The sequence below is a fragment of the Varroa jacobsoni genome, unplaced genomic scaffold (assembly GCF_002532875.2).
Source record: "Varroa jacobsoni isolate VJ856 unplaced genomic scaffold, vjacob_1.0 scaffold_498, whole genome shotgun sequence".
In the NCBI taxonomy this organism is placed as follows: domain Eukaryota; kingdom Metazoa; phylum Arthropoda; class Arachnida; order Mesostigmata; family Varroidae; genus Varroa; species Varroa jacobsoni.
Window position 1 is genome coordinate 298,604 of NW_019213400.1, and position 18,793 is coordinate 317,396.

Below are 18,793 nucleotides of genomic sequence, written 5' to 3' on the forward strand. Positions count from 1 at the left end.
CATGTCCGTTGTCTTTGGGATGGCTACGATATTGTACATTGGAGAGGTTGGGGAAAAGCTGACAGCAAAACAGCAAAAAACATTTGTTACTTTTAGTTGAGACAGGCTATAAGAGCTAGTGAAAGCTATGTTTCAAACGTGCCCTTTTTATGAAGCTGGCCAGTGGAACAGTGTTCTGGGCAATTAACTAACGATGAGTTTTCACTAGCAAGCTGTGATAGGTAGAATTCTCGGTGGCCGGCGGTGGGCGCCTAACAGCCTGAGTACAACTACTACGTTTGAGCAACAATTGATCTTTTCAACATTTATTACAATATCCGTCCATACAATTGTGAGCTCTCTGCAAAGATTAAGTTTCTGCAACAATTTCCCAGAAGATAGCAGTAGCACAAAAATGAAAGATATTCCGAGCAGACGAGGCTGAGTTAACGCAATAATTCGTCCAGGATTCCAATTGCACCTTATATAACCTTCTGAGTCTTCGGGTGTTATTTAGCGCTTCTCAATAGCATACAGACCTTCATTTAAAGCTTTGAATATTTTCCAAAAGAGGGCATTTCTGCTGAATTATCAATCACCACGGTAACCAGGGTTTTATTGTATCGAACATTATTTTAATGCGAGAATCGTGAGGCCAATTAAAGAGACATGCATGCGTTTCAATACGGAACCAAAATAGAATAAGCATCAATAGAAATCGACCACAAGTGTACGACCATGAGAATATATGTCTTCTAAAAGATGCATGCTAAAAGCTAGCGAATAACAGCTAGGTAGATACACAAGTAACATGTGACAAGATAACCAAATTAGCGATACGCTATCAAAAAAAACTTACGATTCAGTCTGTAAGTGTTGAACGTAAGGTCGTTTTAAAAAGGCTTAGTTTATAAAGCATAATTAAAGGTTACCTTATATTTTGAACAGTAAAGCCGTAGGGTTTATTAATCCCATAATATGAATGTCTTTTGCTTAACAGGCTGGAAGTATCCCGTGGACCAGGATACAATGAACGGTATCTCTATGGGCCCGTCTTGTTTAACAATGATCGCGAATTCAGTTACCGTTTAACGTATAAAATCGCCTGATATATGAAATGTCCTTAACCTACATTTGACTTAAATATTTTCAAAATTACTACCAAAGCTTAAGAAGGATCACTCTTATATCTGCCCTAATATTTAGATAATTACCTAGACTTGCCTTGAAAAATATTTCGCTACTTACAGTGGATTCGAAGTTAAGCTTTTTCTGTCTTCAGTTTTACGTCCAGTTTAACCGTCTAGGATGAAGGGACCTACCAGAAACGAAGCATGTTTTCTCCATGTTTCAAATTTGGACTACCTAAAGCGTCCCGATTAGTTCAACAAATAAACTTCCTATCACTGCATGATTTGGGCTTTTACAGCTACAACAGATCTGTCAGCATCACACTCGCTGAATCAATAAGATAATCAGATCGGTTTGTACTCTGCGCGCAAATGCTTGCATCGGCAAATGAGAAAATAAATTTGAAAAAACCTCGCACTGGTACTCGCTGATAATTACCTAAAAGCATCGCACCCGAAACTTATCAACCAACTCACTATACTAAGTTATTCAACATCAATAACGTTGGCTAATGTGAAGTTAGACAAATTATCATGATATAATAAACAATTGATAGAAAATAATTACAAACAAATATGTTCACCTTTCAGCAGGAGAACACAGAACTTCGAAGTGAGAAGATATTCTCTGTACATAGGATTTAAACACTGCAAGCATATAATGTCGGTCTTGGACCACCTACCAAGAGCTATTATCATGCATATAATGCATTTGTCCTTGTGGAGCTAGAAATATGTATTAGTCTTAAAATGTAGAGTTATGTAAACATTATAATTTTTATATTTGTATAGTATATGAATTCTTACAGTAGAATCGCTTAAAGTTGTATTTTTTACTAAATTTTTAATGTAAACGTAGGATGTGATCAATACATTACAGCAATGTTTTTACTAAACGAAGAATAATTATTTACGCATCTAAATTAGTTTTGTCTCCTTAAAGGTAACTCTTTACTGTGCCTTAAAATACTTTTGAATGTGAAATTTGGAGCTTGTCACATCTCATTTCCTGTACATCATTTTTCATTTCACAAACTTAGAAACTCGGCAAAAAATCAGAAGTTAGATTGGTTCCATGCTCGGGTTTATACAAGATGATGATCATTTTAAGGCAAAAAGATCAATAATAGCGGCAAAATGTAGAATAGCAGATCGTTAGTTCAAAGCACCTATGAGCTGTTCCATATAATTGTGGCTTTATGCTATATATTAGCTTAGGCAATGTTCTTTCATTTCTGAGAATTGTTTTCGCTAATAAGTGTCCAAATTTCACAAAATCTGCTAATACTACTTATTTATTTCCAATTTTTCTCATCAGTTCATTGACCAAAGCTGTTAAAAGCTTTCTACTGCAATGCTAAACTTTAGTGTTCGCAAAACCGTTCTGAAAACAACGACACTTTTCAAAAATAAGCGGCTCCTCACAGTTTAGTCTCGTGGATGATATCGCAGAATACGAGTCACCATGAGCATCATTTGCGGGAAAACTTTGTTCGGAAGGGCCTAATCTTGTACTCTTGTATCCTGATTCTATGCGATTATTTTTTCCTTGCTAAATATTGTAACAGAAATTTGGTGCACGCCATCTTCGACATTTCCAAAGATGCTCCTTTTCTACTACGCCGTAAAAGCGGCTTGCGAAAACCAATAGTTAATATAGCTCGTTCTTTCCATGCAGCAACACAATACCTTACTAGGCCAGGCGCGATTACTTCCATTGACTTCTTTGAGACAGCAGATAAGCTCCTTTAATTCTGTCACCATTTAACATCAACTAGGGCGTTCAGATGCTTTCGAAGGAATAGTTGGATAAGATATATTCTCTTCGTTAACTGCAACAGGTGGAAAAAATCTAGTACCTTCCAGGCGTATATCTTTAGTAGAGTAACTTGTAATGAAGGACGAAGTGTGCCTTTCTACTGGTTAACATAGGTTATCCAATGTTTACTTTCAAATAGAACGAAGCTTGACATTCATTTCTAAAGCCAACAAAGCAAGTTAAAGGCGACCGAACTTTCGAATAATATAAAAACAATAAAAATAACTAAAAGGTTTCGGGTCTTTGCTGCACCAGTTTTTCGGCATAAGTTATAAAACATTTACGAGCTGCTAAATGAAACGCCTCATAAAAAGTTTTGTAGGTTAAGTATTTACCAACTAGACTTTCGTTGCCGGCCGAATTTCTGAAGGGGTAATAAATATTGACAACAATCAAATGCAGTTCGAAACAGAAACTCTGGTTTTAAGTGTCCCTTATCAAAATAGTATTTTTCTGGTAAACAAAATCATGTTACTCCCGGTGCCACATTTATTGAAAATCAATTAAGAAAAATCTGGTAGGCCGCAATAGCTTACATGTTAATTTCCATTAGAATTTTTAGCTTCTCAATTATCAACATTGCTTTACATAGTGGTATTAAACATAATGACAGAGAAAGCCTTAATATCGTCACGTGTCTATGCAAGTTCTGACCATCGTTTGTTTATGTTAACCTTCCAAAAGTTGCTAGCAACACACACTAACAAAAAATTTAAATTATATTGAAATGAAACATTCAAGAATAGAAAGAATTACTGAATCATTACTTAAAGAGAACATGTTGAAGCTAATAGTCAATTTTAACGCAAACAAAAATTGTTAAGTTGGCGAAGTTTCGGATTGAATAATTCGCAAAATAGGACCCCAGATATCAACTTCCTATTTAGTGCAAATGAACATATGAAGAGCTTCGAAGTAGTAGAAAGGCTAGACCAATCGCAGCAACAGTGACTGCGTAAAGCACTAATATTAGTGCCAATTGAATATGGATCTTACAAAATAAAAAAAAGCACTTGTATGCGAGAAAAGGTAATGCTTTGTTAAATAGAAAGCGGAGATTAATTCCAGAAGCGTTCAATGTTTAGGTGATCATATCATTAGTTTAAATTATAGTTTTTGTCATTAGTCAGTTCATTCTAATTCTATATCGTTTTCGTGAAAAGAATGTAAATGAAAAAAAGCTCATGTTCTCTTACATGTTATATTATTTCTAGTTGTTTCGTATCTAATTCGCTCACGACAAATAAATGTATGTTACCTGAATGAGAAATTAACTATATGTATCTTCTTCACGTACATGATTAAATAACCAATTCAAAATAATCATCTACAATAATAAAAATTTTCTGTTTATTTCTTTTCTACGCATTCAGCACCCTATATACATATATATATTAAAAGCTTCTTTAATATTTTCAGATGGAAAACAAAAGCATTCAAACGTAGCTGTCTGCAATAGAATAAAACATTTATTTCCACCTTCTATGTATTACAGATACTGCAAATAATATTTACAATTATTGGGAGAAACTTCCACTAAAAGATAACTGCCTTTCTAAGCGCACACTGCTCCCTTCTCTTCTAATGGAACAACGCGCAGGAATTTTGCCACAGCACGCTATGATTCTCGGAGTGCGTACAAAACGGTACGACGAATTCTTTGCGGTTAAGATGGAACCGCATTTTGCCATTGAGGTCTATATCCACTGATGTCTTCCACTACTCCCGTCGTAATCCACTAATCGAACATTTAGCATCGAATGCCGGATCCTATTGCCATGAAAGTGCCGAAAGTTCCGGCGGATTGGACCGTGCTCTTCCCAGCAACTTTGAGTAGCTCGACGCCTCGATAACCTCCGCGTAGAGCAGTGAAAGCTCCAAGCAATATGCCGAATCCACCGCCCACAAGCATGCCCATCTTCGCGCCCATCCAGATGCGATCCATGCACGATATCTGATGACCCCTAACGCCATTCTGTGGCACGGCTGGCATCTTATCGAATCTTCACGTAGAAGTCTTCAACCTATAAAACGAATTGTCCCGCTGTCGACTGTTCATATAAAGGGCGAAACAGCAAAGTTCTTAGTTCGAACAGTAAAAACTCCTTCACGTTAACTCAATATTTTGCAATCAAGTTGATCTCTCGCGCTAGGAGAGGACGTAAACAATCGAGTCCGGGCTTCGGCGGCTACTTGCAAACTGGCAGCCAAAGATGAGCCGAGTAGAAATGTAAGTAACAGCTATCTAGGACGCACGCATGAACAACATATCAAAAATGCTTTAACTATCCTAGCTACATATAATATATTGCTCTACACAGGATGTATTATATATTTTATTCGCTTCATGTTTATCAGTTCTGTGCCTTTCCTAGTCATTAGTAGCTTCGCGCGTAGCACTGATCATCTATCGAATAACTTTTATAAAGTTGAGTCGTCATTTTATAACTCCTATAGATCTTATTTTGCATGAATAGCTATAGACTGAAGTTTAGAGATTTTCCTCAAGATGATCGACTATCGACACATTAATCATTTTTCTAACGGATCTAGATTGACGTGTCGGTTTTGATGGCGGAGCAATACAGTTCATTGGAAACAGTGGAAAAAAGAAAGTTGTTCAACTTCTGACTAATGCCACGATTTGAAAAAAGAACTTAGTCTACTATTGAAAAAAAGAAGATAAAATACATACAAAATTTTATCTTTATTTTCGTTGGAGATTGTTTACGAAGTTCAGTAATCTAATAGCACTTAGCATACCTTAGTTATTTTTTCCACATTAAAGATTAAGCAAGGTTAAGATAGGTAAGAAAATGTTACTACCGAACTATTATGTTGTGGATATATGTGTCTTCTTTGATCAACTGTCAAGTTCACTTGCCGTCATCGTTCGTATGTAATGTTTACAGGTGTATATATATCTATAATGCTTGTGGTGTCCACTACCATTCGATCTACTGTCTTCTGCGAACCGTCGTGTTGCAACTAACGCCAGACGACCAATTTTATGAAGTAACTAACAGGTAATCGTGGGTTGCTGCGTACAATTAATTAATGGCTCGTATGCTGTCCTGCTCCGGACCTAACATCGGCTAGATCTGACTACTGGCAAGCGACTGCAACATTAATTAGTAAGCCGTTACCTTCACTCGTCCTCCGGTTAACTGCCTACTTACTCAGCTACCTGACCGAACGACAGGGATAACACGACATTTCCTGCTGCCTGTCACATGATTGTCGTGGTGCGTTGCAAGGTTCTTTCGATTCTTCAAGCTTTGTTACCCATTTTGCCGCACACATTTATCGATACGCATGCGGCTGTTTCTTTCTATGCTTCCGTAAAGTTATTATATTACATGAAAATTCCTTAGTCACCACTTTTTGTCACCAAAATTGGTGCATCATGACAATCTTCGTCCCTGTGCCATTTATCGGATTCGCCAGCAATAGACACTTTCAACACAGTCTCTAGCCAGATGCTCCACCCAAATCACGCTCATATGCCTCTTCCCGCGCCGTTCGAAGTAGACGACATCGTACAGCCGTCGAATAGGTGGGCAGACGGCCTTAGCCCCGCTAGCCTGCTTGTCCGCATTAGTGGCCTATTCTGCTGCCTGCCTGACTAATTCAATCCTTCATGTAGCACAAACAGCATTTGTTCACAAACTACACTGAGAAAGAGAAAGCGGCAACGGCAGACTCTAGCAAGCGCGTTGTGCCATCCCTGCGCCGGCTGTTGCTGCTGCTGCTGTGGCAGCAGCACCAGCGGCAGCACTTTTCTGTCTACCGTCACTGTGTGCATTTGTCTGTCTGTCTGTCGTGTCTATTATAGGCAACGACGGTGCTTTACTACTAACTGTATCTATCGTGTACGACTCCTAGACGCTACTGTTTATAGTGATCGTCGTCGTCGTCATCGTCGTCATGGTAGTGGTAGTGCGCTGGTGGCGATGACTGCGGCCGAGGCTCTGTTGCCGACTGTAGGTGTTATCGTGCTCGCAAACAATCGCTATTGCTTCTCTTTTTCTATGCTGGCTGTTCAGAGCCGTTGTCGATCTGCTGCGTGGCTGTTCTCAGGGAGGTGCTGCCGCTGCCGCCACCCTTAGCGGCCCAAAGAACAGGAACTCCAGCAGTGAAGAAGAAATCGAATCGATTTTCTATGCGCCGTGTGCCGTCGGTGAGCCCGCATCTGCTACTCCTTTCGTACAGCTGCAACTGTTGCTGATGTTGTTATCGTTATCGTTGTTATCACAGCCAACAGCAGTCTCAGTTCCTCTCTCAAGTGAACGGCATTTGTATAATGGAAACGTTCAGTATCTAATAATATAATAATAACAATAATAATAGCCATAATCAGCAGTGCTAGCACCGCAAGTGGCCGTTCGCCAGGAGACTGAGTGCAAGAGTAAGTGCATTCGTGCGTTCTAACAAACCGCCTGTACCCGAAGGAAAGTGCGCGTGCCACCAATGCAGTCGCGGCGGGGTCTACCGTGTACAAGAAATCAACAGATTCCGGCCGATAGCGTTCACGACCGTTCACCATTGCGGCCGGCACCGCCGTCTCTCGAGAGCTAAAGGAATCGTCGATCAGTTCGCTTGAATATTGTCTGTCAAAGCGAAGCGCCTTGTTTGTGTCCGATCTAGTCACTCTTGTATCGAATGGCTACGACAAAATGAAACACGAAGCCGGGCCAGAGGCAAAAAAGAAAGGAAGCACAGCAAAGGTGGACCCATAGATCGGACATCACACCAACCTTGTAACCGCTATCGCCCGCCACGGAGTGTTGTTGCGGAGCGCTCCGGAACATAATCATTATTATCTATTCTACCGCTATGATTACAATTATGGCCATGGTGCTGTGCGCGCATCGTCTTACCAACAGGACAGCATAAGAAGCGTTGGTAGGATCAGAATAGGCCAAGGAAACATTTCATACAGTGCGCTCGAAAATTCAATCGGCCTCAACAGCAATAGTAATGAAAGCTCATAGTGTACCGACACGACGGCGCAAGCTATCGTCACTGGCGTTGTGATGGCCTATGTCAACGTTGATCTATCGCCTGTTGCTGTGTTGTTGAAGTGTGGGAGACAAAAAGGGACGAAGCTAGCTATTACAGCATCCGCATTGTCACTGTTATCTAGCCACTTGAATTAATTGGTTTGTTTGATTATTGACACCGCTGTCGCTGCTGTGGCCACTGAATCTAGCATACGGTACCTGCACCAATTGTTTGTTGGTGTTGGACCTTTTCGCTCTTCTTCGTTGCCTTCATTATTATTGTCGTCAGCAGACATACGATAGCGATGCCACTCATCGTTGCAGTTTATTACCGCCGGTAGTATTGGTAGCGCTAGAGTCGCTGCACCAGTCACGATTTCGGTGATGGCGCCGAAAAACTTGTGAGGCCTTTGTAATAAAAGGAAAAAGTACGTTAGCTGACACAAGTGGTCATCGTAACCATCATTATTATCATCATTGTCATCGTGTTTTGTTTTCGTTGTTCATCATGACGTGCTGTAACAATATGTGCATCTAACTAGCTGGAAAGAACGAGGAATCATCAGATAACAACGATAATCATCTGTTGTTACATGAAGGTGAGAGCCGGTAATCAGGTGCTTCCCTAATCGAATTGAAAAGTGTTTATCAGATCATTTACAGGCATAAAGCGGTGTGGCTGTAAATGTGAAGGTTCTGCGTTCGATTTCCGCATGCGTTCGAAAGTACTGCGTGTGTTGCTATGTATTGTCAGGATGTGTTCTGGTAGTATAGGCTGTTAAGGTGGCGAAGGCCGCGGTGGTATCTTACGCCAGTGGTGCCAAATCAAACGGATAGGACAAGCACGGAGGGGTGGTAAAGTAACGCAAGACTGACAAGCACAACTTGCTATACGATCGCAACTTGTGTAAAGTAAGAAACCAATAAACAAGAGAGAGAGAAACTAAGAGAAAGAGATGCTTCCTCTGGAGAACACTAATACAAGGAACGATGGTGACCATCATTCTCAGGATTATGCATGGAACGCCCAATGCTGTTACCATCACGGCATCTGGTCAGTCGACTAACCAAAAGCGTTTTTTAGAGGTACGAAAGAAAATCAATTGATGCGAACAGCAGTAGCAGCATCAGGAAAGATACATGGACGAAGTTGAAAGTTCAGCTTGATTTTTCTTGTGAGTGAGTGAGTGACCGACCGATCGACCGTCCGAACAAGATAAATAGCTAGAAAAAAAATAAGTTGCACAACGAACACGGGTTTTACCTTCCATTGCGTGGATAACTTTATTTCTTTTTGGAGGGTTATAGTGGATTAGTAGTCTTACTCGTCCGTAGTTCCCCAAGCATATGCTGGCAACACAAAGTGATCTCTATAGCTCAATTATTGCTATTATTATTGGAAAAGCACTGAATATTAACACACGATATGAAGGGTAGATTGTTTTCGTAAATTTACACATCTCGGATAGTTTACATGCGCCCGCATTTATGTCGCATTATTATACGGTGTCAAGAGTGACGAAAGTCAGTGAGTGACACTGGCATACGCGTCGTTGTTAAATGAATCGAATGTTCAGTAAAGTAAAATCATATTGAGATCCTTATGTAGAACGATAATAACAGTACCATCGTGAGCTGCACTATTCTTTTCTAGTTCTAATATCCACTGCTCGCTGCTGATTATTACTGTGATCATGTATGTATGTAACGTCTCCCCGTCGTTTTCTATTATGGATCGAGCGCAGATATCGGAAAGAAATCATTATTTGTCATCGGTAATAGTTATGATAATCCATTGGAGGTAATAAGGTTTTATTTTTTCTCAGTCTGTTTTTACGGCTGCTGGTCTGTCTTATTCCGTGGTCGCGTTTGCAGAGATCTTCAGCCTGAAAGCCCTTACTAGTTTCCTCTAAAAACATAGAGAGCATACTCAGTAAACGGAAAGGTGTTCTCGCTGCATTGAGACCAACCACTCCGAGGTCGGATCAACACCATTGCGGAAACACAGAACGTCCACGACGCAAAACTTTCGTTTTAATGAAGGCGTCTAGCAGAAAAAACAATAATACCAGCGAAAAATTAAGAATCTACGAATGAAAATGTTTTAACCGACGATCAATAGAAGATTAAAAAATTACGGTTAAAAGAACAACAACAACAACAAAATGGCACGCGAACCCGTTGTTCTCAACGTCTACGATATGGTAAGTAGAGATAGTTCTATATTTAAAGTGTACATTCATGTAGATCCATTGATAACGAGAAGCCACATTAAATGAGATTCCGTTGCTTTTTTTGTTGGCAAACTGAGCAACGATTTAGCTTGCAGCGCCTTAACCTTATTTGCCGATCGAGAGACGTCAGTTGTGAGGGTTCCTTTTTCATTTATCACTAGATTATTCGAATATATGGCTTGTTATTCTAGCAGTATATCCTCTGTTCAATTTCTACAAAGTGGGGCTCTTCAAAACGAAATACTGGAACAGAATCGATCAGAGTCAGATTTTCCGATATGTTGTTCATTTGAGCTTCCAGAACGGCTTTTTATACTGTGAATCCATTAAGCGACAACTAAAACTTCAGCTTTCCGCCACGTCTGCTCCTGCCTGTAGAACGCCTGTCATAGGACGCACCCTAATTTGGGTTGTATCGCAGTATGCTCACCACGGTGCTTCATTAAGATGCGATTATTACTCTACAAGTAAATCTATTGGCATAACTAAAAAGAAATCGGACGCACATGGATAGGCATAGATTTACAGGAAAATGATTAATTTATTGGACATTGTAGTGCTCAACTATATATATATATATATACGCATATATACCGCTATTGTTAAATAGGTAAATGTCTTCCTCAGTCGCTACCTCTGGCATGATCACGCTTTGTATTATGCATTGTCAGTCATTATAGCACGTCCGTGTGATTTGTCTAGCAATGTGCGAAAAGCGTAGGCGTCAGTGTTATAGCGGCTGTGCAGGCTAGCACGAAAATGTTTTTGTGGCTGATACGTTCTTCGTTAATTGGCGGTACATCGTCACGTCTTCATTAGGGAGGAAAGACGTTAGCAGTTCCCCCAGGAGGAGGCCGTGTTGCCTTCGAAATATACCAACAGCCCACTTTACTGCACTGTATCGTCTCGTTGTACTGTCAGTGAAAAGCAACATTGGCTGTGTGGTTAGCTTTACCAACAGCTCTAATAGTATAGTTACTAATAGTAAAAATATGTATATAGTGCTTATATGCTGGATTATAAAGGTAAATGACAATAATACACGCGGATTTTGGTGTACATGTTTGATATGGCACTCATTAGGGATCATTAATATAGTTGTTGATCAGTCGCACTTAACTAATGTCAGTTGGTTAAAAATCGGAAAGGTGCACACGGCAGTGAGGGATATAGTTATACTCGTCTATGGTTCATATATAGACTGTACGTAAGTTAGTCAGGCTGTGCTTGGGTATTTCGCTATCGAAACGTCTTGGGAGCTATCAGGCGGACATGGTTTTGTAAACCGTAATGCATGATACTTTGAGTAGTTATTTATTAGGATTATTATACGTTTGAGCTTTACGATGTACTGAAAAAAGCAAAAATTCAATATTACCTCTTTATTAGTAAATATCATCTGTAGCTTTTTAGAGGAACGTTGACTTTGGTATTTTTTTGGTAATTTTGATTGTGGTGCGTTCGGGACACGTTCGCTGAAAACTAATTCACCATTTTTTTTTAGTGTTGCCTTTCGGTCACATTCTTATATTTGTTATCGATAAGCATCATTTCGTAATGATGCAATTTTACTTTTTCAAATCAATGATCAACTGTATCTTATGTTTGAGCTTTCCAGTCGAAAAACCATAGTAAAACGTCACAGGCTAAACACGGTCTGAACTTTATTTGAAGCTGATCGAAATAATCCGAAGTGTCACGAATTCTCTCGAGTGGTTCAAAATGGCTTAGACGAAACACTGAACCCAATATTCGTCGCATGTAGCTCTTCATAGTTGGATATGCATTGAATATTTTACCACACTTTTTGGCGGTGACGGATATGTCGTTCAACTACATAAGACAAGAAATTATTAACAGATGTTAATATAATGGTGATTATCATCAAAAGAGACACTTATAGTGACACTCTAGCTAGCTTGAGACTTCCAGAATTTTAGTGGTAATTTTTTCAACTAAATTTACAAAAAAAAGAAAAGTGTAAGTGCATTTTCCTTGCGTGCCATTGATTATGATTATGCGTCTCTTTAATGATTATTACTAATATATGATTGCTGTTTCCATTTTCGGATAAAATACAGTTGCATTTTTATTTCTATAGATAATATAAGCGAAATATTCGAAAAGCATACAACGAATCAAAGCAGGCGAAAAATCAAGTACACAAGGTACGACATGTCTTTCAGATATTTCTTTTAAAACACCTTTGGTTTAGGTACGATTTGAATGGTATGATGTACAGGGCTTTTTGTCGGACGCATTGTTAGCTATTTCGATGTCAAGCTGCAGCGTTCACAGAAGTATATATGTACACGTATATATACATTCTGTTTGGTTAACGTACCCTTTATGCGTTCTTTTCCTTCCAGTACTGGACAAACGAGTGGACGTCACACCTCGGTGTCGGAGTTTTTCATTCAGGCGTGGAGGTTTATGGGACAGAGTACGCCTATGGAGGACATCCATTTGCCTTCACTGGCATATTTGAGATAATACCGAAATTCGCTGAAGAGTTGGGTGATAACTTCAAATATAAGTAAGCTCTGATATGTTTTATGGAGTAGTGTCCTTATTTATAGACATTGAATGCAAAGCCAACACATCTGTATTTGAAAGAACTAACATCAATGCAACGAGTGAGAGCTGCGTTTAGTTTGTGCTGCAGTACCTATGCGCGAGGCGATTGCAATTGGCACCAACCTGAATGCATTACATAGTACACGGCACTAATCACTATAGAATGTTTTTTACTAAATCACATATATGCGGTTTTGAGCGTTTTTATGGCTAGATGAATTTAAAGCTACATATTACATATAATATAGGTAAAGAGGTTTGAAGATAGCAACTGTGCTAAAACATTTCGAATGCATTTATTCCGACTTGAGATAAAGCACCTTGATTTTCAAAATTTCTGAAAAAAAATGAGTTACCGAACGGAATAACCTAAAGACGGTTCTGTCGCTTTCGGTCTGAAAATTTCAACGCGAAAAATGCTCCACGTAATGATCGACCAACTGCGAAAAACGCTGATAGAATTATTTCAAAAGTTGAGAAAGATTGTCACGTGAGTAGCTGCGATATCGTTAAGAGACTAAACATCCATTACCAAAAATTTTTACACCATTTGAAAAAGCTGATTACAAAAAATAAAGCTCGATATTTGGGTATCATGTAAATTAACACAAAATAATTGACTCAGTCGTATTTCCATCTGTGAAACTTTAAAGTAATGTATCAAACTCGCACCATTTATAAAACCCTCGATAACGGGTGATAGAAAATAGATCACGTATGACAATAATGTGCAAATAAAAAAGTATGCTCCACAATCTGTGATAAAATCCAGACCAAAGAAGGCGACGCTATGTGTCTGGCAGAACTGAGAATAATTTGCTGCTGTGTTTCGGTTTCTACGGAACTTTCTTAGTGGTACTACTTTAATCTCAACGAAGGGATACAAAAATCATTCACTACAGTTTTCCATCATTCCGTAAGAAATCAAAAAGGTTTTACAATATGGACTTGCTAGAAAATGGCAGAAAACTACTGCTCAAAATAACGGTTATATAGCTTAGTAATATTATTTTAAAACATAAAAAATATCAGCTGCAATCTTAGCTTAAAGGTAGTTAACATTTTCGTGATAATCCTATATATATATATATATATATATATAGAATTATCGCGCTACCAACAGTACTCATATTGGCAAGGATTATTTCCCAATAACAGAAACGAGCTTACATATTGGCGTATAGATAATTACATATCAAATATGGTATCCTCAGGCAAATGTTTAAATAAAAGGTTATGTGATTTAGATTATTTATGTTTTATATCTCATTGATATAGGACGTCGATCGTTTTGGGCCAGACGGATTTTACTGAAGATGAAGTACGTAACCTAGTAGAAGGCATGGGTGATGATTTTCGGGGGGATCTCTACCATTTGATGAACAAGAACTGTAACCACTTTACCGGCGAACTTGGCAAGGTATGTATGTTTGTCAAGAAAGGTTTTGGCGGTAAATGGAAACTAAGGTTTTTTGACTCCACTGAGGACTATATTTAAATCAATTTTAGCTTTCTGCTTTCGAAGCAGAAAGAAATGGCTTTTACCCTAAGAAATCTAGCCATATTGTTGCTCAAATTTTACATTCTTATTTCAATAAATTAAGTTTACGTGCAGTTGTCCCATTTATATGGATGTAAACATCGGTGAAAATCAAGACAAGTATATCAGTCAGTAGAGGAACAGATTTTTGCTCAAAACAGGTAGTCATAAATCACTTATACAACTGTCTGAATTTATTATATGTGCTATGTATGTTAATGGGAAATGCCTATATTCGCATCATTGAACCCTCTGTGCATCATTGAACAGATTCTCTGCGGAAGTGAGATCCCGTCCTGGGTGAATCGTCTGGCGTATCTCAGTTCGCGGGTGCCGTTTCTGCAAAGGTGCATCCCTAAAGAGTGGCTGACCCCCGTGGCCCTACAACAAAGCATCGAGGGACACCAGCAAGGTACCACCACACAAACCCAACAACAACAACGTCGAGACCATTTCAATAGGACCACTCAAAGCCAAATGCTGGATATTCCGCACCGGCAGCGTCCCCGGGGCCCTCATCAACCCCCCAAGAAAAGACAAAGTGGACCACATCAGGGCAACAAGAACATGTGATATGTGTTTGGCCCTTGTGTATAAATGCTTTATGGTCTCTCTGGCCACAAGCACAGAGCCTGACAGAAAAGTGGAAAAACAAAGCTATTTAGGAAAACTCTTTATTTACATTGTATAGAATTCATTACATAGAACAATTCCACTGTAGAATACGAAATGCGCCTGTCGCTTGCCCTCCATGGCATGCCTGTACGTAATGATGTGTATACGACCTATTCTGATATATTGTTTGAAAATGTTCTATTTTAGTGTATGTACTTTTATTGTTATCGTTTTCAAACATGTGTATGGATTATTAGTTGGCGAGTAGTTACACTATAACCTGATATGAATTAATTTTTACGATAGAAAAAAGAATGTCTTAGAGGGTACGTTGTAACTAAGCGTCGATGAACGGATGATATGTCGTTTTTTTGGCGTTCTCTTGAAGCCGATCTATAGCAAGTTTATTTTCTTTGATTAGGAATTGTACAGTGCATTAATACTTCTCTTAGCAATTAGCTAGAATTACGTTTTCGTTGAACAAGAGCATTTCATAGAGGCTGCAATTCACCTAACGTTCAAGGTGTGACTTTCACACTGTTTTTGCTAGAAACAGTGTATTCCTACTCGAAACGAGAGTTTCGATTGTTTTTGTAAGGTATTTGACATGACTGTCCGCTATTGACTCTGCCATAAGCATATAACCTTGAATATAAGTACATAACTTTTCTATAGAGCATTTTATTGGCGATAATACCTTAGATTTCAATATAACACCCGTTGACAATTACCGCATGTGTACATACGAATGACTGACCTGCTAGTCGGCCCATCGATTATCATATCCTACGTATCTAACTGTACTTAGACACCGATCGATTTTCACGTGTATATATAGCACACTGGCAATGAAGACACCTTTGGATAATACCAAGTCCCTGTTTGTTGTGATAGTGTCCCATAACTCATACAGAAGGTGAGCTAATTACTTAGAAAAACAAATATTGCGACGTAAGGTCATCCCAGAAATATTTGTCTGTGTATATATCTCGAAAGGGTAATGTGTTCATTATTTATAATAGTAGCATCTTATTATGCTTACCCATGATTAAACGAATTAGTGGGTTGTTTTTTCCTGATGTGTGTTGTTTCGGTTCCGAGACACCACAGTTCGAAATATTAACTAGGGTACACGAAAGGTGTAAGCGTTACCACGACTGTCGAATGCGGTAGAATGGTGGATGAATACCACGGGCGTATTTAGCTACTGCCGCGAAAAGATTGGAATGACGTGTCAAAAAATTAATGCAATCTTGAGACGGGATGGATTCTGATGTATTAGGTAATTAAGGAATAAACATGAATCGAACTAAAGTAGGCAGTTGTTTCTTGCGTCTCTCTTTGTCTACACATTGAATGCGCGATCCACGCTATTAGTTCGGTGCTGGAATCTGTTGAAGCTCAATATTTCATTTTGCACAATACTCTTACATGTTCAAAGCCCATTGAATCATTCAATAGATGTTTTTTCAGTGAGAAAAGAGAATGGTTGTGCTTGCACGAACAACACGGAAACCAAACATTTTATTTTTGAAAGAATTTGAGAAACCAATTTGAATATGTTTTATTTAGCATAGCAGGTCCGTAGTGTTATGTAAAACATTATACAAAAGTTATGATGGCAACTTTTTCATTTATAGATATTTTTAGTTAGTTTATGTTATGCTGTTTGAAATTAAACCAACGGACTAGAAGTTAATGTGTGATTCGAGTATCACACAAAGCTATTCGTATCATTGGCTCATGCAAGATGTCTTAAGAAGAAAATGTTCGATGCTTTGTGTGCTCTAACAATTTGAAACCATATTGGTATTCTAGTAAAAGAACCGTTTTAGTCCATTAGTTGTCTCGCAACCACTGTAACCAGCGTAAGACTATTGTATGCTTCTTTGATATTTTCACCTGAGTATATATATATATATATATATATATATATATATATGTTTTTAGACATTTTCAAGCTGACAATCTTGTTTGAAAAGTAATATAATTTATCCATAATTGATGCCTTATACGACCAGGAAGCGACAAACTGATAAGATTTACTTACTTTACCGATGAATTGGTAGTCAACAACTGCCAACTAAGTGAACTGATGGGTAATATCTAATGGAAGACTAACCACAGTTATCTTCATGCAACAATTCTCTTTAGATGGAACCATAGTATCGCAAGCATCGTTGGTAGTTAACCTGCAACTTAAAAGCTTTGAACATCTAAATGGCAGAAGGTGGCACGCACAAATATGACTGTTCCTAAAAACCCCGGCTTCTAGCACGTTCTTTTATATAGCGTAGCTCTTCGTGTCATCAATTGAAAATTATTGCTGAATGCATGTATCTTTTGGTTTGTTTTTCAGAAGACTTCACTGTGATTAACATCCACGCAACATTCAACACAAAAACACGCTTCTTTTTGTCTAAATCCCTTATTATATAACGTCCTTTTAGTGAACTTTTTTTTTTTTTAATAATTATTAAAGATCTGTATGTTTTTTCTTTCTTGTTCATCTTGTGGTTTTTCCACTATGATGCAATTCTACCCCCATTTGCTTCTACAGGTTCAAATTCTCCTCTACATCCTACAGTACGGAGTCGAACGTCTTCGTTCACGAACTCGAGGGACTCCGGAGTTCCGCCTTCTCCCTCTTCGTTACCCCACCCTGCGCCGAATGAACGGCGGATCTGAATCAGCATACCCGTTGACGAACACGATGCGTGGCCGTCCTCCAGTCGGACACCAACAACACCTCGGCAGCGGCTGCTACAAGAAAGACGACTTACACAAATGCACCTCTATAACATTCTGCATACCTTAACAATCCTACTTATGACTCTGCCAAAAACGAGCTCCGCCACAGATTCCGCAAGTCGTCGTAGGTTTAGAATCACAAAAGCGATTTGCCGTTGTAGCACTTGGCTTACTCTGGATTACTTGGAAGGAGAGCGTTTTAAGGATTGTGTAACATAAAAGCTGGCTGTTTGACGACAGCTCGGTTCTGTAAATAAACAATTCTGTACACATTGTAGAAGGAAATGAGCTATAGGAAAGTACTATAATACTTGTGTAGAAGATACTCAGTTACATGGCGCCAATGGTCGTGGCTTTCAGTGTGAGTGGCATAGTTTGTTAGCTGGAGGTTCATAATGCCATGATATCGTCATAGTTAGACAAGTGACTGCCTTATTCTGGTTTATAAAAAAACAGCATGTAAACTGGAGAAAAAAGTAAAGTTGTGACAGCTATAATAGATAGCGCAGCATCCCGTGGTGATAACGTTAACCCTATATGGTAACACTGTCTTTACACAGGAGCCAAAAGCACAAGTAATGGAGTAACAGGTACTACGAATGTAACGTAGGTTAACAAAACGGATATCTGATGAACTTGATTAATTTTAGAAAGTCAATGCCAACCTGTAACTATACTTTGACCGTGTTTGCAAAATAAAAACATTGCTAATTAATTTTCGCTTCGACATGAGCTTCATCGACGATAAGCACCACACGTTCAATGAATCTCTAGCGAGCCTCTAGAACTCTGTGGAGTTGATTAATTCCAACAAATATCAACTTTACGCCGATTATGGTGCGTACTTTATTCATATATGTTTTGACCCATTTATTTTTCCCATTCTAGATACAAAGCGTCTTCCTCTTCATATATCTTTGAATAAAACATTTAATTCCTTTATGCTAGATTCTAATTTGTATAGGAGGATTGTCGCATACTTGGCAGACACCTTGCGTCTTTAGACAGAATCTTAAAAGTCTTTTCCGGGAATCTCACATGTGCATTTGCTAAAATTGCCAACTGCCCCTCAAACGCAATGTTCATTATATCGATATATCTTCCATACGTCACTTGCCTCGCAACGGCTGTCTTAGTTCTAAAAC

The 18,793-nt window shown here is 38.8% G+C and overlaps 1 protein-coding gene across 6 annotated transcripts; it reads left to right on the top strand.

Moving 5' to 3' along the window:
• Positions 1 to 4,920: 4,920 nt before the first annotated feature.
• LOC111260970 (deubiquitinase DESI2) lies at positions 4,921 to 18,590 on the top strand. 6 transcript variants are annotated; one of them, XM_022834103.2, is made up of 6 exons: positions 4,921 to 9,017; positions 9,807 to 10,135; positions 12,535 to 12,701; positions 14,021 to 14,162; positions 14,553 to 14,694; positions 17,458 to 18,590. In XM_022834103.2, exons 2-6 carry the CDS (start codon positions 10,097 to 10,099, stop codon positions 17,583 to 17,585), a joined length of 618 nt encoding a protein of 205 aa, XP_022689838.1. In that variant the 5' UTR covers positions 4,921 to 9,017; positions 9,807 to 10,096; the 3' UTR covers positions 17,586 to 18,590. The 6 variants fall into 6 exon arrangements, with proteins under 6 accessions (XP_022689838.1, XP_022689834.1, XP_022689835.1 ...); XM_022834099.2 differs by lacking the exon at positions 17,458 to 18,590 and having other exon boundaries at positions 14,553 to 16,211; XM_022834100.2 differs by lacking the exon at positions 17,458 to 18,590 and having other exon boundaries at positions 4,921 to 8,985; positions 14,553 to 16,211.
• The last annotated feature ends 203 nt before the right edge of the window (positions 18,591 to 18,793 follow it).